This window comes from Ictalurus punctatus, chromosome 20, assembly GCF_001660625.3.
Source record: "Ictalurus punctatus breed USDA103 chromosome 20, Coco_2.0, whole genome shotgun sequence".
Lineage (NCBI taxonomy): Eukaryota > Metazoa > Chordata > Actinopteri > Siluriformes > Ictaluridae > Ictalurus > Ictalurus punctatus.
The window spans coordinates 21,626,980-21,649,361 of record NC_030435.2 but is presented as its reverse complement, the minus strand read 5'-3'; the positions used below and the strand labels follow the sequence as shown (position 1 = coordinate 21,649,361).

At 41.7% G+C, this 22,382-nt stretch overlaps 3 protein-coding genes across 3 annotated transcripts in view; all 3 read right to left on the bottom strand.

Annotated features, from left to right (window-relative positions):
* hecw1b (HECT, C2 and WW domain containing E3 ubiquitin protein ligase 1b) overlaps nt 1-13,167 on the bottom strand; it is a 37,135-nt gene extending 23,968 nt beyond the window's left edge. Inside the window, exons 1-3 of the mRNA XM_017495923.3 lie at nt 12,940-13,167; nt 3,204-3,534; nt 2,706-2,813 (exon numbers count right to left, since the gene is read on the bottom strand). Of these exons, the coding sequence (XP_017351412.1) occupies nt 2,706-2,813; nt 3,204-3,534; nt 12,940-12,969 (469 nt within the window). The 5' untranslated portion in view covers nt 12,970-13,167. The remainder of the gene's footprint in view (nt 1-2,705; nt 2,814-3,203; nt 3,535-12,939) is intronic.
* A 3,092-nt stretch (nt 13,168-16,259) lies between these two features.
* On the bottom strand, nt 16,260-18,809 carry ccr12a (chemokine (C-C motif) receptor 12a). The gene has a single exon (XM_017496243.3). It carries the CDS (start codon nt 18,667-18,669, stop codon nt 17,605-17,607), a length of 1,065 nt encoding a protein of 354 aa, XP_017351732.1. The 5' UTR covers nt 18,670-18,809; the 3' UTR covers nt 16,260-17,604.
* Nucleotides 18,810-18,887: 78 nt separating this feature from the next.
* Nucleotides 18,888-22,382, bottom strand: part of si:ch211-106n13.3 (vWFA and Collagen domain-containing protein) — a 29,186-nt gene continuing 25,691 nt past the window's right edge. Inside the window, exons 29-31 of the mRNA XM_017496240.3 lie at nt 21,509-21,700; nt 21,249-21,326; nt 18,888-20,630 (exon numbers count right to left, since the gene is read on the bottom strand). Coding sequence (XP_017351729.1) covers nt 20,437-20,630; nt 21,249-21,326; nt 21,509-21,700 — 464 coding nt within the window. The 3' untranslated portion in view covers nt 18,888-20,436. The remainder of the gene's footprint in view (nt 20,631-21,248; nt 21,327-21,508; nt 21,701-22,382) is intronic.

Sequence of the window (22,382 nt, the reverse complement as noted above, 5' to 3'; positions counted from 1 at the left end):
CAGAATTCTTTTATTTATTTATTTATTTAATTTTTTAAAACACGTTCGTCGAAAACGCTGACGAGTTCGGCCGAGGGTCAGTGTTTGGTATGGATTAAGTGCTGAGTGTCATGGCTAAAATTAGCCTCCATGTTGACGCACACACACACACACACCTTCAAATAGATTACTTTACAGCTTCATTAATCCTGCACTGCTGAAGACTGCCAGCAACAGCATTTCCTGTTAGCAACACGGCTGATTTATAGGACAAAGGCAGAGGGCGTGCGGTCAGTAACGACTCTCTCTCTTTCTGTAAACCCCACTTTACATGAGGAAAACAGAGCTGTGGAGGAGATACAGGACTTTCACAGAGTGTTTCCCCTCCAGCTCAACACAGTCATCGGCCAACCTCTTAGTCTCTAATGTAGCAGTAATACAGCAGTGTGTTACAACAGACAGAGGGCTTTGCACTCTCCATGCAACATGCCATATGGGGGTGATAAATCACTGTCGTAGCACCGAAACAGCTGCTGTGACGGCCTCCTTTTCTGCAGAGTCATACTGATGCTAGCATACCCCAGCTAAGCTGCAACCACCATTATTACTGGTGGTTATTATTTATTCAAGAGAATTCAACAGAAATGAACGTACACTGTGCATTACTGAGATAAAGAACCACAGACACAGACGTGAAATGTACGTAATCATCTCTCCATAGACTGCAGACAAGTCTTTGAGCCCTTCAAATGTATTAGATATTCTGCCAAGCTAACTCATTTTAGCTGACTGGTATTAAAGAGTGAATATTTTTTAAATATTTATGAATATAACTTACAATTCCTCTCAGAAATCCTGTCAAGTTGGTTTGGATTCGATAGCTAGCTAGGGTAAAGTGTGAATCTTTATGAATATGGATTTAAAATTATTTGAGAAATCTCGTCAAGGTGTTGTTGTTGCCGTGTTTGTTTATTTTTTTATTTTAGCTGGTTGGCTAGTATTGCCAATGAAGATCCTGTAAACGTACTTTAATTAAATAGTGAACATGCAAAAATATGACTTAAAATCCTCTCGGAAATCCTGTCAGGAATTCTCACGTTAGCTATCTAAGTATCATTAGAAGTCTAGATCATTGGAAGACCAGCATTTTTTTTTTCTTAACGACTTGAAAGTCCTCTCAGACATCCTGGCAGCTTTTGTTAGCCAGCAGCTAGCTGGAAAATTCGGAACATTTTCTGAATATGACTTTAAACAGTCAGCTAGCATTAGAAGTAAGGATTATGGAAAATCCTCTCAGAAATCCTGTCAGGTTAACTTAGGTTAGCTAGTTGGTCAGCATTAGCAGTGGAAATTATAGAAGAGGAAAGTCTTTCTCAAAAATCCTGTGAGGTTAGCTTATTTGCTAGCTTGTCAAGACATTTAGAAATACTCTCAGAAATCTTGTCAGCGTTAGCCAGCAGCTAGCTGGAAAATTCGGAACATTTTCTGAATATGACTTTAAATAGTCAGCTAGCATTAGAAGTAAGGATTATGGAAAATCCTGTCAGGTTAACTTAGGTTAGCTAGTTGGTCAGCATTAGCAGTGGAAATTATAAAAGAGGAAAGTCTTTCTCAAATATCCTGTGAGGTTAGCTTATTTGCCAGCTTGTAAAGACATTTAGAAATACTCTCAGAAATCCTGACAAGTTAGCCAGCTAGTTAGAGCTAGCAACTGTAGTAAAAGTTAATAAATATGACTTATAGATTCACTCAGAAATCCAGTCAGGTACGTTTATAGGCCAGCAATATCATTTTAAATGTTATTCAAATTTATTAAGTTAATCATGTTAGCTGGGTAGCATGAGAAAATGGCAAACATTAACATGGCTTACAAAAAAAAATCTCAGAAATACTGATAGGTTGTAGGTTTCTTTTATTTATATATATATATATAGTCGATTAGTAGCTAAAGTTTGCTTGGAATTCCCTCAGAAATTCTGTCCCTTTAGCTCATTCATGTACATATATGAATCCAAGTTGTATTCCCGCCTCATGTCCAGTGTTCCTAGGATAGACTTAGGATCTAACCACCAGGATAAATGGTTACTCAGGCTGAATGAATGAATTTCAACAGCTTTTTTCTTTCTAATTGAAGATGTCCATATAGTTCAGTACATAAAGAAACACCAACGTTTCTGTCTATGGTCCTCGAAGCACTCCTGCTCAGAACCGCTCTCAGTACACAAAGGCGCATCTAATGAGGTATTGCACTGAGCCACAAAGGGGATTGTGTGTGAGTATGCAACCAAATGTGGACCCCAGCTGCGAGACATGGCGTTTAAAAAAGCCAGTCTCGCTTGAGTGTATTACAGCGCTCGGTACTCAGAGTCGACTGCTCAGAGCAAACTGTGTCAGTGGACGTGGTGTGTTTGTTTCCATGGCAGCTATGTAGAACATAGTGACGTCATTCAGTCTTTACGCTTGGGTAATAGCACAATCGAGATCAAACCCTTATCATCCTTACTCAGGCCTGCTGGAGGCTCTGATTCGCTGACTGCATGTGGATTATTTGATTGTGGAGATTGTAGGATAAAATATGCTGATCCAAACGCAATAAGGCTCCAAGTTGTGCAGGTTATGGCGATTGTGCGATGTTGTCGAAGTAAGACTCAAAAGTAGGCCTCTATAATAGATCTATCATACAATACATACTGTGTGCACGTGTGTGTGTAAGATAATGCACTTACGCTCAACAAAGTAGGAATTGGCTTCAATCTTCCACACGATCTGGCCTTTGTGAGAACCATTCACCCCACGGTTCTTATAGTCCAGAAAGTTCTCTGACAGCACCTCATCTGAGAAAGAGAAAAGAATCTGTACACCCTCTTGGAGGGAAACACAATGATGATGTAGGTCCCCAATTGCAAGCACTTTTTTTTCTTTTCAGCAAACAATTCGTTTTTATTTATAACACAGCCAGTTGCTGCAAGTCTGTGCTGGCTAGAAATGTGACAACAAATGATTAATGGATTCATGTTTGTATCGGATTCAATCCAATCTCAGTAGCTCACACAGACCCTAAGAAACAGTGAGACAGTGTGATAGAAGAGTGAGGGATTAAAGCGATTTACAGAGCTATATACCAGAGAGAGAGAGAGAGAGAGAGCGGGAACAGATTTACTGTTTCTTATAGACAGACAGATCCAGACTGCTTTCCTCACACCTCTCGATTTCTGATCACTCACCGATGAGATACATTCCGATCCAGTCTCCGGCATCCACCTCCTCCTTAATGTCCCATGTGAGTGTGATGTCCGGCGACTGGCTGATGGCGTAGTGGGAGGTACTGGTGGTCAGTGTAGAGCGGCAGTGTGATGTCACCAGGTCCGTATCGCTGGTGGAACGCGGTATGGCGGCTGCCAGCTGTTCGGGCTCACCGTTCTGGAAGTCCACGCTTGGGAAGTGCTCCGGGTTGAAGCTGTGCCGGATAGGGTCTTTGCTCCGGCGCCGGGCCTGGGACGAGCGAGACGGCGAGGCCATGGCCGCCAGCCCGAGAAAGCGGTTCTGGTATAAATTCTAATCAGGGAAGAGATAGAGGAGGTGGTAAGAGATGGATATGTTACATATAGGGTAGCACAATAGATTTAGCACTGCTGACATAAACGGCTTCTATTTACCATAGGAAATGAAACCAGTCTATGAGGAAGTAGTCGATTTGAAACAGGAAGGTTAGAAAAATTTAAAAAGAGGAAGGGTAGCCAAGTGTCACGGCTTCCATCTCTGTATTGTGGTATGATCCTGTCTCCGCCCCTTTCCCGACATTCATCTGTTGCCTTATTGTGTTCACCTGTTTTGTGTTGGACAGGAATGAAGACAGGACCAGGACTATATTACAGATAAAAATCCTATGATCCTATTGACTTGGGCTAAAGTATTCTGACAACAGAAATATGGCATAGAAATGAAACGACCGCAAAGCACTACATTATTCACGTCTCCGGAAATGGCTTTGGAGATTTTTCTTAAGATGAGAATGCTGATTGTGCTCTTCTTATTTCTGTGATTTGTCATTTCTCACGTTGTCCACCTGAGACTATGTCAAACTAATAGAGCTATTACAGGTCCAAATTATTCTAATACGCGCAATATCCCTGCGGTTCCTGGAACTGGTGTTACTCAGAAGACGAGTCTGGTTCTTCTTTAGATTTCATCATGTTTTTTTTTTTTTTTTTTTTTTTTTTACCTCGCCACTGCCACTCGCTTTATGAGAAGGTCTACTGTTTAAAAAAAAAAAAAAAACCTTGATTTGATTTCAGAATTTACAGTAATCTTTTTTTATGGAAACAATTTTTATGTAAATTTGCTCGGATTGTGATTAGCTCCCGTTTTTGGGATGGAACTCTTTTTACGGTCATGGAGAGATGAACACGTTTAAAAAGGGGGCGAAGGAAATCGTGCAAATCCTCTCTGGAGAAGAGTGCTGCTTTATTACAGTCAGACATAACACAAAGGATAGATAGTAAAGGGAGGAGGGCGGGGGTTGTGGATGAAGGACCAGTCTCGGCTTTGTGCTGCATCGAGCATCCACTAAAACACACCCTCTTTCAATATACACACTTCTGGAGATCTTTTCATCCGTCTGATGAAGCAGCCTTCAGATTCCGTGTGTGTGTGTGTGTGTGTATGCCACAGCCTGCCTTTCTGTCTGCACGGATCTGTATTGTGTGGTGTAAACTGCTTGCTCTGTATCTGAGCCTCGAGCGCTCTCTTGGCTATGTCAGACTATTTCTCTTCTCGTCTTCTCGTCTTCATCTGCTCCGTCTGGATGCTCTGACTAAACCGTCTTCTTCTCCTTCTGTGGTTTAGATTCTTTGTCTCGTGCTGCCGATTCGATACACGTTTTTTTTTTTTTAGGAATATTTCGCCTAGCAATGCTAACGCAGAGGGGGAAGAAAAAAAAAATCAATGGATGACAGGAGATGCTAAGTAGCAGGATTGCATTCCCACAGCGCAATCGCACATTAGCACGTATTATTAGTCATTTTCGGTTGCGCCTGGCATCCTCTCGTCCTTGTTTCTGGCTCAGAGGAGAAGAAGAAGAAGAAGCAGAAGAAGAAGAACAGGAAGAGGAAGACACATCTTTTTATTGTGTAGCCTGCAGAATGAATATGCGTAGGGGGTTACAGTGATGACTCAACATGAAGCAAGTCCTTGCCAATCCTCTACCACTTTACGAAGCGCTAAAAAAAAAATACTGTCTTAAAGAGAGCATGCTCTTTCGATTAAAGGTTCTCCATGTGCTTTTAATTGGTCCTTGAAATCCTAAAAAGACTCGAAATCGCCATTCAGGATGTCTCCTCACGTTCACAAAAGGACTAAATCAATCTGGCTCGCTAGCCGTCACACTCTAAACGACACAAATGCGATTTTTACAATAAGACTAATGAGATCATCATATCAGGTTAATACCATTCGACCATTCCATATTAAAATACCAATTCCTTCCATGCTCCTGGCTCCCTGTGAAATAACACTTGTGGGTCTGCCTGCCAGGGCTAACGCCATGCTATTACCAAAATGTCAATTGCCAGTCTGCAGTTGTAGTGTGAGGAAGGAGAAGTAATGTGAAAGAAAGAGGGATGGAGCACACAGGCTGAGATCTTGACCTGCACTGATGGGACTGTCGTACCCTAGGCTTCGGGCCAATCTGTGTACACGTCACACTTTACGGCGCTCGCCACGCTCAATACTGTGTTGCGTTGTGCATGCGTCCGGATACGCGTCCGAGAACAAATCCTGAGACCTTTCATTCCATTCAAATTTAAATTTCAGCATATTGATCAACTTCCATTCATGTTAGAAGAAAACAGATTTGGTACAGAAGAAGAGGAAAAAAAAATAGACTTGTCCTGGACTACCCATAATCCTAAAGCGACCCATTTAATTCATAGCCTAATAACAGCTAGCCAGCTACCGAACTAGCAAGGTGTTTATCAATGCATGTTTAGCCAGTAAAGTCCCATTCGGCAGCCAACTTGGCAACCCGCCATGCAAAACCAAGCTAAAAATCTACTTGGATGGACAGAGACCTATTTATTTGACAAAATGACCTTTAAAACATGGATTTCAAATGGTTCTTAAGAGTTAAAATGGCTATATCCGGATAAGAATATGACAGGCCACATGTAACACGTAACAGGCCTGTTAACGCCTAATCCGCAAGATGATTGGCTGTTTTCACTGGGGGGCGGGATTTACGTTTTACAGCCGCCATTTTGAGTTGCCTTATTCGTACTTGTCTGGTATAGCTACTTGGTGTAATGCTAGTCGGCACGTTGTGTGTAATATATTATTTTGTGAAGCTAGCTATTTATATTTAAGTGATATACAGTACAGCTCTTAACTGGCAATTTTAACAGCTTCAGCAGATGTTTAGCCAATGTCTGAATGTTTCAAATATGTTTAACTAGATTGTACAGTATGGTCATTACAAATTGGTTAAAATATAATTATTCATACTGGAGATTGTGGAAGCGGGTTGAGTGGGGAAACATGTTCGGTTGTCAGTCGGAGAAGTGGGTGGTCAGTACCGTTGAGCTTTTTTAACAGACGCTACTTCGGTTTGTCAACACCGGGACACTGTAGAGACTTTCGAAGGTGACACATTGCAGCGAGCAGCAGGCAGAGGATGAGGTGAGGTGGGGGTTATAGCAGTGGCCATAACACTGCTCAGAGTCAGCAACACTACCAGCGGGATGTCTAACACACACATGTCATGGGTTACAGTCTGACAGAGCTGCAGAGCCGTGTGTGTGATGAAGGAACAATATTTATATCAGTAATACTGATTATTATACTGTATTTGACCAAAAGCAGTCAGAGGACGGTTACGATGAATAAAATTAGGACAGGTACGTGTTAACTATAAGCATATTCAATCTAGCAAAAAATAATGTTGTAGTCGTAGAGAGGATTTTACAGAATTCTTTCCTCCATCAATACACTGAATCTTCATCATAGTGTACTTGTATACACCGATCCGGTTAGCTGCAGAGATCAGACTCTGAACATCAACTTAACGTACGCTCGCTCAGAGTAATCGCATTTCAGATCATTACGGACTAACGAGAGGTCCACTACTGGGTCGGTCTGGCCTGACTTCATTTATCCAACAAAATAATATGATTTATCTCTGTTTAGTCTTAGATGCTCCGCCCTACGGGTTACTGATTATCTTTTATATATATTTTTTGTGGACACAAGCTTTAGACTCTTTAAGGCTGCAATCTCCAATACACTCGTTTCTGCAAGAAAATAAAACAGGTTTGAACAGGTTGAGTTTTCAGAGTAGGATATATAGGAAATGTGCTACAGGTCTGTGATCGGTCAGCGGCCCTGCCGGTCAAATTGCCTGAAAGTAAGTAGTTCTTGGTCACATCTGACCAAAAAAATACTTGATCCAAAGACAAAATCTAAAAAGGCAAAAACAAAGACAACTCGAGTAAATACAAGATACAGTTTTTATATGATAGTTATTTATTGAAGCAAAAAAAAAAAAGATCCAATACCAAAAATGGCATCCATAGAAGAGTGGTGAGGCGAAAACCACTGCTAACCCAGAAGAACATTAAGGCTCGTCTGAATTTTACCAAAACACACCTTGATGATACTCAAACCTTTTGGGAGAACGTTCTGTGGACTGATGAGTCAAAAAAGGAACTGTTTGGAAGAGGGCTGTCCTGTTAAATCTGCCGTAAACCAAACACCGAATTCCACAAAAAGAGCAGCATACCTACAGTCGAGCATGGTGGAGGAGGTGTGATGGTGTGGGGATGCTTTGCTACTTCAGGGCCTGGGCAACTTGCAGTAATTGAGGGAAACATGAATTCTGCTCTCTACAAGAAACTCCTAAAGGAGAATGTCTGGTCTTCAGTCCGTAAATCGAAACTCAAGCGGAACTGGATTATTCAGCAAGACAAAGATCCAAAGCATTGGAGTAAATCCACCGTTGAACGGCTCAAAAAAAGCTAAATGAAAGTTTTGGAGTAGCGTAGTCCTGACTTGAACCAATTGAGACGCTGTGACAGGACCTTAAATGGGCAGTTCATGCTCAAAAACCCTCCAGTGTGGCTGAACTAAAGCAGTTCTGCAAAGAAGGGCGGGCCAAAATTCCACCACAGCGCCGTGAAAGACTGATCTCCGGTTATCGGAAGCGTCCGGTTGCAGTTATTGCTTCTAAAGGTGGCACGAACAGATCTTAAGATTAAGAGTGCAATTAGTTGACATGGACGAAAACCTGCCTGAACAGCTTTCAAATATGCCTCTCAACAGATTCCACAAGTCTCTTGAATTGTCCTGGAGAGCTGAATATCGTTCTTCCAAAAGACAGTTGGTGTTTTGATGATGGTGGTGGAGAGCGTTAGCTAATATGCCGCTCCGAAATCTCCCACAGGTGTGTGACGGGGTTGGAATCTGGTGAGTGTGAAGGCCTTTGTGTATAATTTCCACCATTTTCATTCTCATCAAACCTTTCAGTGAACCCTCGTGCCCTGTGGATGGGGCGGGGTCATCCTGGAAGACACCACTCCCTTAAGGATAGAAGAAATGTTAAGGAAATTATACGATAAAGCTGATCGGTTAGAAACACTGCAGTAAACTGATTTGCGGTGACGCTTCATGCTACGAGGACAAGTGGACGCAATTTTTTATTTTTTTTTATACCCCTCTTCCAGTTCCAGATCGTGATTTCCCGCATTAAGCTGTACCATGCTATAATCAACTGTGGGCGGTTTGTATGTACACGGGTAATAGAGGCTTTACGAGCGCGCCTCACGATTACGCCAGGCCCTGATAAATTAATTACGATCATTCGGCATCCAGAAGCAGACTGCGTGAAGCCTCACTTAACACACTCCCATCGCAAGTTTCCTGTCACAAGGGTTCATTACATTACGTACAGACACACAGGGTGAAGGAAGCTGGCGGACGGCCTGCTGGGAGTTCATCAGTGGGGTATTAAGGAATCTTAGTGAGACTGCAGACCTCTTTTTTTCCTCAGGATATAAAAAGGCTCAAGTGGTCTATATTAATATCAGTCAGACTCTGAAGTCGAGTGGTGTCCAATCTAACTCTCGAAGCTCCAGCATGGCCGGGCAGCAGACGCACCTACTACCTGATCAACTGATACATAGGTGGAACGAGGTGTGGATCCTGATTGGTTTCTAGAAGCTGGTGAGCTGCAGAGCGTCAATCCATGTGCCCTCAGGTCACCTAATCCACACACTCTCTCTCTATCCGTTATCTCTTATGTCATCACTCTTTCTCTCGCCCTCCGTTTCTTTCCCACAGTCTTTATTTGATTGAAAAGCGCAGCGCCCTGCTCTCGTCAGCGTCTCGCATTCCCTGTGTGACTCCATGACTCCATGCATATTTAAAGTGTGTGTGGACAGAACGGCTGGGCGTCTCTCTCTGACCTATAAAACACAGCAGCATGTTACACATCGCCCTTCTCTCTCACACACACACATACTTCGCGTATCTGACAACCACATCTCTATCATAGCAGCTTTCCAGAGCTTTAGTGCAGCTGCGCCCCATTGTAATATGCGTGCCGGCCTGGGAAATCCCTTCACGCGGTGAAATTCTGTCGTGCGTGTTTCAGCCTGCAGACCCTCTGGTGTTTTTTGTTTTTCGCACGGTCCTGTGTAAACGCTAAGTCTAAAGACTGATCGAAAATTCAGCAGCACTGTGGTGCTTAGTACTTAATAAAGTGCTTAGCTGTGTGAGACTCTCAACGCTTTTTTAGGTAGCATTCATGGCTATAGTAAAACGGATTTGATCGTACAATCCATATTACCTAACGACGTTCTTCCTCCGCCTGCCGTATCTGCACCCTGGGTTGGTATGTAGGCAGGTGGTTATTTTAACAGGAAGTGCAACGGGTCTGCGAGCAAACAAGGCTCTCTTCCTCCCCCGCCGTCGCCTCCCTCTCGCTCCCTCTGTGCCGAAATTAGAGCAGGATCAATACGCAGAGCATCCGAAGGCCCTACACGTCACCGACCCTGGTCTGCATGCAGGGTTCGCGGCGGAATCGATGTTAACCCAACTCTCCTCGTCAACAAATACCGGCACCCAGGTGCAGCCGGACGATTAGGAATGACCTCTGGATATCGATCCATCTTTGCTTTTGCAATATATGGCACACAAGATTGGGGAAAACACTCTACCATGCGTACTTCGTCATGGATCAGGGCAATACAGTAGGGTAATTACAGTGTTATGGATGTGGCATTTTAACTAATATTGACTTGTAAAGTCACTAATTGCCCGATCAATGAGACAGTTCACTCATCTGGTCATGTGACCTTTCAGGGACAACACAGATCTACATTCAAATGCTAAATATTCATTTCAATGATCATTCTTATTATTTCTCAAAAGTGTTTCAGAGACTACACACACACACACACACACACACACACACACAAAAAGCCTTGTAAAAATCATTATTCACTTCACAATGTGTCGCGCTGTAAAATTCTCGATTCTGATTGGTCAGAAGGTGTTGGTTTTTCTGTCAGAAGTAAAGTTTTTCATCCACAGGAAAGTCTTCAGGACTTCGTAGTGCTTTGTAGTTTCACCTCGAACTAGAGAAACTAGCGAGGGTTAAGGTTAGACTGTTTATAACGGCTACAAAGTAAGTGATAATATTAAATGGGACACAATATTAAATGTACGTATACACGGATTAAAAAGTGCAATGTTCTGTAGCTATAGACGTCACACAATTGTTCGGTGAAACAATGGGAATAGGACTAGAGAATAAACTTCAGTTCTCCAAGGAGTTCAAGTCCCAGCACTGCTAAGCGACCAGTGTTGGGCCCTTGGGCAAGGCCCTTAACCGTCAATTGCTCAGTATAAGGATAAGGGTGTCTGCCAAATGCCGTAAATATAAATGTAAATGACGTGGATGTACAGCATGGGCAAATGATACCATTCCCTTTAAAAATCAATGAGTTAAATATAGACCCAAACGGACAAAGTGATCTGTTGCTTTTTTCCTTTTCTTTCCTCCTTCTTTTCCATAGTTCACAACACTTCAATTTGAAAATTCATGAACCTGCAAGAAGGGTCATTACTGGGCCTGGCCTGATTTTAAATGGCTCCTAAACACACACTGCTATTCATTTAATCCTGACCTGGCTTGATCTGGTGCCTAAATGCACATTAGCTTACGCTCAAATAACCTATTAAATACTGTCACTCTGGCCACAACGTAGATCTAGGCACTGATTTCACAGATGATTGACTAAAAGCATGACATCATCATCATACTACATCATCATCATCATCATCATCATCAGGATTCCTCAATTCCCAGCCATTGTTTAGCACCTTACAATACCGGAGAACACAAATGGCAGCCTTATTACATTTTTGTTGTTATCTATTTAGGAGTCATCAAGCAATCATGATATGGATGTCAATTGGTATTACCGATCATGCTCAATACCAGCGCCGGGTCAACACAAAGAGATCAAATTACACGCTTCACTGGGTTTCACTGTCACCAAGTACATCAGTGTACGGGGTTATACAAGCTATGAAACATGAATATAATGTACAAATTACGCGGAAAACAAACACAGATGTGATTAGAAGTAGAAAACGAGGTTTAAAGAGGTTCAGGGAAAAGCAGAAAGTGTATCACACACATATACATACACAAAAGCACAGTCGACTCGAGGACTGGGATGCTGAGACCTTAAGGCTAGAAATCAGCCATGTGTCTCTGGTCGCTATAGTAACCGACTGGGAATTCTGGGGGAAAAATGGAAACGATGTTTGAAACCATGTAAAAAAAAAACGGTGTCCTATACCGTAAGGAAAAACTAGGGATTCTTGGGTTCATGGGATGGTTAGCTTTCTAAATGTTTTAGCTTCTGTTTAGAACCTTTTTTGAAAAGGAAACTCTCTGTTGTGAGGTTCCCCCTCGGTGACGAAACAAACCGAAGAACCCTTTAGTAATATTCTGTTGTCACATTCCCACAAATTGACAAGCTGGAGAATGCGTTAGGAATGCTCAGTTGTTAGTTTTCCCTAGAAGAACAAACCCAAGAACCATTTAGGATGCCCTACTGTTGGGTTCCCCTAGAAGAACACACCAAAGAACTCTTTAGGATCCTCTGTTGTTGGGTTCCCCTAGAAGAACACACCAAAGAACCTTTTAGGATGCTCTGTTGTTGGGTTCCCCAATAAGAACACACCAAAGGGCCCTTTTAGGACGCTCTGTTGTTGGGTTCCCCCACAAGAACACACCAAAGGACCCTTTAGGATGCTCTGTTGTTGGGTTCCCCTAGAAGAACACACCAAAGAACCTTTTAGGATGCTTTGTTGTTGGGTTCCCCCACAAGAACACACCAAAGGACCCTTTAGGATCGTCTGTTGTTTGGGTTCCCACAAAGAAACAAACCGAACCTTTTCAGACGCTCTATTTTCAGGTTCCCACAGAGACACCTACTGAAGAACCTTTAGGATACTTTTTTTTTTCTCTCCCTGTTCCATACAAACATACAGGTGCATTATGGGTATTCTGTGCATACTCGAGTGCATCATTTTGGACCCGAACCTTTTGCAGTGCATTGGGGGATTTCATGAGTGCACTGGATAGTCTAAAAAATAAATAAATAGTGCACTATATAGTGGATAGGGCGCGGTTAAGGATATACAGTTTGAGTTATTATGGAAAAACGCAGTAAACAAAGACAGGCTACTACTCTACTATGTAGCATGCCAAAATAGTAGGCTACCTAAGCGCGTAGTGTACTGACACAGCCTACTACTTAGTAAGGGAGTAGCCATGAAGGCTAGTTTAGGACGCATCCATAATAGGTCCTTAATATTAGGCGTTTTTCATCCCTACTAATTCCTAGTACGCAAGTATGCAGTTTAAGTGAGTTCTAAGGCTCTCCGTTCACTCACCTGAGTCAGTATCACCTGGCGGTGAATCATGCTCCGAAAGCAGAGCTCCTCAGTCTCTGGAGGCCATGTTACTCCGTTTAACTCTCACACATCCCACAAAAGCGCCCCGCTTCTGCATCGCGCTAGCCTCCTGTGCTAATATGCTGATGGAAGGATGCTACATTCTCCTCTCCTTGTTTCCTGGGTACCAGGCGCCCCGCCACCAATGGATGCTCGTGTCATTCTCTCCACCGCTGCGCCCGCCTCTACGCCAAGACCCGGGTTGCCAGATTTCAACCGTTTAACCGCTTTTTCCTCAACCAGACCTCCATGCCAAGTGCACTCTATAAAGTGTTTTTTTCATGGTTATTTTAATGTTCTCATTGAAATGGTTATTTCATTGTTCTCATCGACTGTTCTAAGTTTCTAAACAGGTTCGCAACCCTGTTTCTTGACTACCCCTTATTGTGCACATTCGAATGTTTTCCTGCTGTATAACACTCAGTTTGACTCCGAAAAAAGGCTAATAATTAGTTAGGAGCACACAAGGACAGGGGATGTCCCAGGACCAGGGTACTAAACTACACTTTTCCTTATGGATGTAAGTAAGGTAATAAGTAAGTACCTTTTATCTAGAACTGTGCATTTACAAATTACACTCATTCATCTGCTTTCTTGAAAACACTAGATGTGAGGTGAGAACACATCCCGAAGGGGACACCACACCATCCATGGTCACCATGCAAACATACTTTCACACCCATTGGCAGTTTAGAGTCAGATTAGATTTCCATCGTCTCTGGAAATCCGAGAACCTGACAGACGCTGGGAGAATATTGGAAACGCCATACAGAGTCCGGTGGTGCTGTGAGGTTAATTGTAATGATAATGAGTCTTTATTGAGCACATATACATTACAGAACAGTGACATTATTTTCTTCTCAGGGTCAGAGCCCATGAGGGTTAAGCAAGGCCTTCCTTGCTCAAGGGCAGTGACAGCTTGGCAGTGCTGGGGCTTGAACCCCCACTCTTTCAATCAGTAACCCAGAGCCTTAACCACCAAGCCACCATTTCCCACCACTAATAAGAGTCGCCTTCGATTCAGAGCCTGTTTCAAGGAACACTAGGTGGGATGTGAGGACACACCCTGAATGGGACACCACATCACAGGGCGCCATGCATACACCCTGATCTAGAGTGACTTATATGTATGTAATTTATACAACTTAGCAGTCGCGTTGCTCAAGGTGTCAGCAGGGACAGCTTGGCAGTGCACAACCTTCCGATCAGTAGTCCAACATCTTAATACACCATCTCTGGAAACGTGAGATTGCAGAGAAAACCCACACTGACACTTGGAATGGAACTCCACACAGGAGTTCTGGACCGAACTGAGCAACCCTACCCACATCACCACGTGTCTCCCTGACTGGAGACAGATTGGGTTGTTTTTTTTTGTTTGTTTGTTTGTTTTTCAAAAGCAGTTATTTTGTTCAGGCAAAATAGCAAAAGTATGTCATACCACAGTGGCTGTGCCATTTTCACACCAAGACCAATGGGGGTTGAAACCACCAGACCAATCTGGCAACCATAATGACACCACCCACCAGCGCGCGTAAACAGGTCTGTGGTGGGTGACACAAGCAGTCAGTAACACATGTCCAAGCTGAATATTAAGGTCGAAAAAGCTGTTTAGTCTGCGTTTAAACTCATACAGCTGCTACAGTTCGACATTTTAGATGAGGGTTATGGTCAAAACCGTGTAACCAAACTGTCCTCTATCTCTGAAACAGGAAAAATCACTCCAGAATTTCCCACCATTAAACTAAATATACTAAGAAATGAGGCTATTTACCTTATTTAGGATGGATGTGTGCGGTTTTGTTCATAGCCTAAATGTTAGAAATGTCACGAAAGATATTTTCAAGTTGAGAAAAACAATTCTTTAATTCAAAACAGACCCTCACAGGGGGGAGCTGCTAAAAATCTGCTAAACAGCGCCATCTGTAGGTATAATTAACCGCGTTTCATTTACATTCCTACCATTATGTCTAATATCTAATTAACACTTTTAGACCTTGGACTAAAAGCTAGACAGCTAAGGTACCACAGATTTCGGGACATCGCCTCAGATCTCCTCATCGCCTCTGAATTCAACCCATATGTCACATGTTTTTGAAATTATACACGTATTAACCGTTTAAACTGTGTGAATTCATCTCAGCAACAATTATTTTATATATTTTACAAGACTGTTTTTGTTGTTGTTGTTGCTGACAATAGCTGCTAAATAAGTGACAGTATTGAGGTTTTCAGCATGGGATTAGCAAATACGCATCCATGTTAATGACACAAGGACATGACGTAAAGATGTACTAATGATTTACGTAACATTTACAAAAAATAATAATAATAATTCACTTTCGGTCTATAATTTAGGTAACAGTGTTGTACTTTCAAAGTGACTTCATCAGTCATTATACCTGATGTACTCTTTTCTTCTTCACGTGATCTTCAGAAAATTCAGATGATGCAACTTCTTGTTGAATGACTTTCCGCATAATTCATAAGGATCATTGTGTTCAGATTGAGGTAATGTTGTGGGACACTAAAATATTAATTTTTTTCGGTAACCAAGTCAGGGCACTGATCAGGGAGTTTTAAGGGCTGTCTCAATCCCAAAATCCTTTCAGTGCACTGGAACGTTCGCTCTCTAAAAAAAATCCCACAATGCACCGCAAAAAAATCAGAGAACATTGATGCTCACTATGTTCCTGTATTGGAAATGACGTCATATTTTCTGAAGCCTCTCAGATCAGAAAAAAAATCCGGATGAACTCTCAGCCAATAAGTTCAGTCATAAGTGTCCCAATGTGTAGTGAACCAGGGTCCTTACCAGTGCCCCAACTCGTGTATATGATATACTGATTCACGACCTAGGGAGCTGATTGAGACGTACCCAAGGACTCTTTCAACAACCCTTCAGTGCAAAGTACATGCTCTGTGTTTTCAGACCAGTTTATAGCAAGCATTTATATATATATATATATATATATATATATATATATATATATATATATATATATATATATATATATATATATATATATATGTCTGGTTTTCTGATCCTGTTCTGGTTATCATGTTTTTGCCCTTGCCTAGTCTAGTTGATGTTGTTTGTTCATCGCCTGACTATTGCTGGTTTTGTGACCATGTTCTTGTCTCACGTTTTGGATTATCTTGCAAGGTTTTTAGAATAAAGCCATTGTTTACCTGCATAATAATAATAATAATAATAATAATAATAATAATAATAATAATAATAATAATAATGATGATGATGATGATAAAATCACAGGTTTATTTTAATGCACTTGTTCTAATCTGTTATCATTTTCATAGCAACAACATACACAGAGACTTCTATGGAGTACATGCCACATAAGCAGATAAAAACAAACAAACATGTAATTGTAAATATTGGGGAAATTTTCTGTGAAGAAACATTTATTTAACATTTTTGGGAAGGAGTCTCCAGTGTCAGCACTTTTTAACGGTCTTAGGTAAAGCTGTAAAGTTTTTTGACACCTCCCATTAAAACTTCAGAACAAAGGGCTTTGCAGTTTTTCAATAACATGACGTTAAACGTAACTATAAACAGATGAAAAGTACACGTTCTTTAATGAAGTAAAAAATTGTTAGTATTGCAAATTGAAAAAAAAAGAGAGGAATAAAAACACTTGGAGGCATGCTGTTATTGGAAAATAATCAACTTTGATGGGGTCAGATTAACGCTGCTTCACGTAAGACTACACCATAATGATTATTTTCTTCTAACAGCATGTCTTCAAGTGTTTTATTCCTTACTTAATACCAGGATGCATTTAGTTAATCAGGAAGGAACGTCTACTCTGAGTTGAATTGAGAAAAAAATATGAAGTTAAAATCTTAACTCACTAGACATAACTGAAAAAGACACATTGATCAGATTCGAGGGTTAAAAATTTTTTTTTTTTTTTTAAATTCATCAGTTGTTTCAGTTTCCAAGCATCAACAACACAATAAGGGAAAAAAAAGAGAACTATTTACATCTTATTCCTAAAGATCTGAATAGTTAATTTCATGCTACATTTTCATAATATGCTAAATACCCCTCATTTACACAACAGCTACAATTAACCATAGAAAAACAGCCTAAGCACAAAGAAACCAAAGATGGTTTTATCACATGTTGTGCAACTTCCTCGTATTCATTCCTTTTTGACTCATTTCAAATTCTGACTATTCTCACAACAGCTTTCAACACTTTTCTGAAAGGCACACACCATATAAACTAATTTTGACAAACCATTGAAAATGCTCACAGTCTTAAACCCTGCAGCCAGCATCAGTGTGTCAGCTATATACAAAACTTTCAGAAACTTCCCAATATTCAGAAATTCAAACCTTCCCAATATTCTGAACTTCAGAACCTCGCAGTATTAAGCAGTTCAGAAGCTCCCAATGTTAAGAAGTTCAGAACCTCCCAATATTAAGAAATTCAGAAGAGCCCAGTATTCCGAAGTTAAAAACCTCACAATATTATCATGTGAGGACCGTGAAATATTCAGAAGTTCAGAAGAACCCAGTATTCAGAAGTTTAAAATGACCAAATTCCAAATTCCTTCCAGTGTGAAGTTTCATCAGTTAGTAGTACTCAGTATTGGGGCTCCTGAAAGATGTGGTCCTGCTGCTTTGAGACGACAGGATGGTGGTCTTCAAACACGGTATGTGCTTAGCTAGAAGTTTCCGGAAATGACTCTGAAATTTCTTCCCCACAAAGGTGTAGAACACAGGGCTGATGCAGCAATATAAGTATGCGATGTTACGCGTGACATATTCTGCGTAGTCCAGGTCATCGCCACATGATTTGTCTCTGGAGGACAAGCGAAGGGCCTTGAGGAGGATGACCACATTGTAGGGAGTCCAGCAGATGAAGAATGTGAAGATGATGACAAAGATGAGCTTGACAGCCCTGCACTTCTCTTGTATTCGCGTGGAGACGATGCGAATGGTGATTCGGCCGTAGCAATAGAACACCATCAACAGTGGAAGCAGGAAGAACAACCCGAACTGCTGGTAGTAACCCATCAGCTGCCATTTGACTATGGTCTGGTATGTGTAGCCACTCTCTTCACACACCCAGCCACTTGGTTTGTTCTCCCGTACATTGTAGAGGACCATGTCTTTAAGGCTAGAGATGAGACTGAGAACCCAGACGACAGAAGACATGGAGAAGGCGTACACCCTCCGGCGGCTCTGGGCAGCCGTGATGGCATGGACCACAGCCAGGTAGCGATCGAAGGTCATGAGCGTGAGGAAGAGGATGGAGCTGGAAAAGCCGATCGAGTACAAGCTACCTACCAGCTTGCAGAGGGCAGGGCCAAAGATCCACTCGGAACGGTGGTAGACGGCCCAGAAAGGCAAGGTGGAGGCGAACAAGAGGTCCGAGATGACCAGGTTGAGCAGGAAGATGTTGGTGACCGTACCGAGCTTCTCATACTTGTAGATGATGCACAGAACCAGACCATTTCCCAAAAGGCTCAGCAAGAAGTTCATGTAGTAGAACGTCGGGATGAACAGCGCACCAAACTGAATCACGTTTTTCTTTTCGCACAAAATCACAGTCTCGTTGTGCACGACATATTGTGGGTCTTCGGTGATGTTGGACGAAAAAAAATCATCCAGATATTCGTCATACTGGTCATCCATGGCAACCTCGGAGCAATGACAACAAATAGAATTTCTTTGTTCTAGCAGCCCCTCGGCCGTCTGATGTCTCGGAAATCAGGGGTTTTTTTTTGTTAGCGCAGGGGAACTTGCACTCTCAAGCTGTGAATCCTTCTGTGGCTTTCGCTCAAATGCACTTCAACAAGTACTGCTACTAGCGCAGCACCAGAAAGAGGAACTACACACTCATTTACTGGCAACTTAAATCCGCTTCCTATCGAGTGTTCTTCTAATCTGGGCACAGAAACCCATAAGAATAAATTCATTACTCCAGAGCAAATTGTTTGTTTTAGGGATAATTTTTTTTTTTATTATTTGATCACTGTTACATATAAATGGTTTCAGTTCCAATGTAAACAACACAATGAGTATGGAAATGAAAACACATGAAAATCTAGTCAATTAGCAGACAATCTTAAACCAACCGAACGAACGAACAAACAAACAAACAAAAAATACTCATGGCTTCAATTCGACGAGAATATAAATAGAACGTGTTGCTGATGCACCCAGTTTGAACTTGGGCTGAGTAAAAGAGCTGCTAAAACTATAAAAATGAAAGGGTTGCTTTCGAGATAAATGTTTAAACATTCAAAAAATGCAGTAGTCCACACACACACACACACTCACACACACAAAACTTGGACGTGATCCATCACACGCATCCATCACACAACAACAGAACAAAAACAAGAGATATCCTGAGCAGTCTGAGATATCAGCCAACACTTTTATAACAAAATATCGTTACAGTCTAGCTGTTGGACTACTTCGCGTCTAATACAGAGGTAGTATATCAGAAGGCAGTGCAACACCTATATCTATTTACAATAAAATGCAATTCACAAAAGCGAGCACCAATGTGAAATTGAAACAAAGTTTGTGGTTGTGGGAGGACAAAGTTGTTTGTGGTCAGGTGACTCAATACGAAATGATCTTATCTTTGTTGTCCTAGTTTTGTTTTCCCAATACAATTTCTCTCATCAATATAGTCTTCTATATATCAAAGGCTGCCACAAAGCAAACACCTACATGCTGCCAGAGCGGTGCGCGGACGTTTGTGAACCCTTTAGAATTTTCGAAACATTTCTGCATAAATATGGCCTAAAACATCATCGGATTTTCACACAAGTCCTGACCTTGATCCAAGAGAAATGTTGTGGAAGGACCTGAAGCAGGCGGTTCATGTGAGGAAACCCACCAGCATCCCAGAGTTGAAGCTGTTCTGTACTGAGGAACGGGCTAACATTCTTCCGAGCCGACGTGCAGGACTGATCGACAGTTACCGGAGACGTTTATCTGCAGTTATTGCTGCACAAGGGGGTCACACCAGATACTGAAAGCAAAGTTTTACATACTTTTGCCACTCAGAGATACGTAACACTGGATCATTTTCCTCAATAAATAAATGACCGAGTATGATATTTTTGTCTCATTTGTTTAATTGGGTTCTCTTGGTCTACTTTTAAGACTTGTGTGAAAATCTGATCATCTTTTAGGTCATATTTATACAGAAATATAGACATTTCTAAAGGGTTCACAAACTTTCAAGCACCGCTGTACATTACATGATCGTTATTCTAGCTTCGAACCAAAAGTAGTAGGTTTGACAAATAATCTCAAGTAAAAACTGCCACGGTCAAATCCTAAGCCCTCGTTTTTGGGCCTAATACGAAAGTTAATATCAAATCAATCCAAATCCAACACAAGCCAGTACACACGAGTCACGTCAGTGTGCCAAGTTTGGGCTCAGGAGCATGGAGGGAGGCCCTTAAAAGTCGGTACAAAGCCAGCGTAACCCATGTAACAGGAGGATGGGTCACAAACACCTGCAGCTCCTGGAGGACCTCGTTTTCCCGGGATACCAGGTGAGCCAGGTTTCCCTGTTGATCCTGGGGGTCCTGAATATCCCTCTCCGTCCTGTCCACGAGGACCTTGCAAACCTGGAAGAAAAAAAAAAAAAAAAAAGTTATGTAATAGGAAATTATAACACAGTTATTACAATCAGAGTTATTAGCTAGCCCAGCAGGCTAGTAGAACCTCCGGTGTCCTAAGGTTTGGTTGCCTGGAAACCTAAAAGTAGTAAGTAAGGTAATTATTAACATAGTTTAAGAGCTCGTTAGATTGAATAACATCATGGTCTGGACTGGAGTGTGTTATTCCACTTATACTACAGCGATGTACCAACGAAACAGTGTTTAATTGAATGGTTTAGAGTTCGTTTTGATATTGTGACATTACTCGAGTTGTAATTTAATCCGTCTAGTCAAAGCTGATGCGTGAGATTCGGAAGCGTGCGCTACAGTTACAGTAATCAGGTTTGTTGCATCACCGTGAAAGCATGTTGGGCTTAAAAATAACTACATATCAAATGAAAATGTTTGTTTTGTGAAGGTCAACAAAGAGTCCCCCACCCCACACACACACATTTTCTGGTTATTTAACCTATTTGAACCACACACACAAAAAAAAACTACAAGCCTAGGTATGATATTCTGCCTGTGGATTATGGTTGATCAACCCCTTTAAAAGTTACATCTAAACTGAACAGGATAATATACCTGGTGGGCCAGGTGGACCTGGGAGCCCGTTGTGACTCTCTCCTTTGGCACCTTTCATGCCCATTGGTCCAATTTGACCTGTGGAGTGCAGATCAAATTAACAATAGATGCAAACTGCTGGAATGTGCAAAGAGTTTCTGTTTCATTTGTGAAGACTGAAAGTACGCGAATAGCAGCAGTTCCTCTCATTTTAAATCAACAACATGACAACCGTTTCAGAAAGGAAAAAACTATCGGTGGCCATAATTGTTCTGTCTTACCTTTCGGGCCTACTGGACCCATCGCCCCCGGTTGTCCCGGGTAACCCTGGGCTCCAGGTCTGCCCGGATAGCCTGGAGTTCCAGTTGGGCCTTTGGATCCAGGTGGGCCTGGATCACCTGGGGGTCCCTTAATCGTCTCACACTGTTGGCACCCTCTGGGGGACATCGCCTGAAGGAGCTGTGGCAGTTGATCTGTTGAGAAGATAAAATGTTAATTGGTCAGAGGTGACGCTTTTGGCTAGTATCATAACTAGCAGGGATTTTAAAGCAGCACCCTTTTGATGGTTAGCATAAATGGTACGGAAATAATCTAAAGCTAATCGTAAACAGAAAACCTGCTTGTCGTTATTTAAGCAAGTTTAAAAGTATGTTTGCATTTTTTGTGTTCTATTTACAGTTGCAATCAAAATGATTCAACCCCCATTGCCAATCATTGTCCAAATTGACAGACTTTCAGCTGTTTGCACTGAACAAATCAAACAAAAGCGATTGAAATAGTTCAACACAACGAATGACAACACTTGTTTTGCATATTTCTGCTGTTGTGAGGGATTCTATTCTGGTGGTTGAATAATTGTGAGACTGGAGAAGTCATTATAAATTGCATTTTCAGTTGAATTATGGGAAACCACTCCAAGCATTCGTTGTGTTGAACTATTTCAATTGCTTTGCAATTTTGATTGCAACTGGACATACAAAATTTGAGCTTGCGATGACCCAAGCGTGCTTGCTGAACTATAACATATATGAAAAATACAGTAAAGTGCTGAAACATATGGATTGGGCAACTGTGTCTGTTAAACAGACTTATGGTTTTCCTCTAAAATAGAGAATTGAAAGTGAAGTCCCTTCTTCCACAACTGCAGATGTTTCC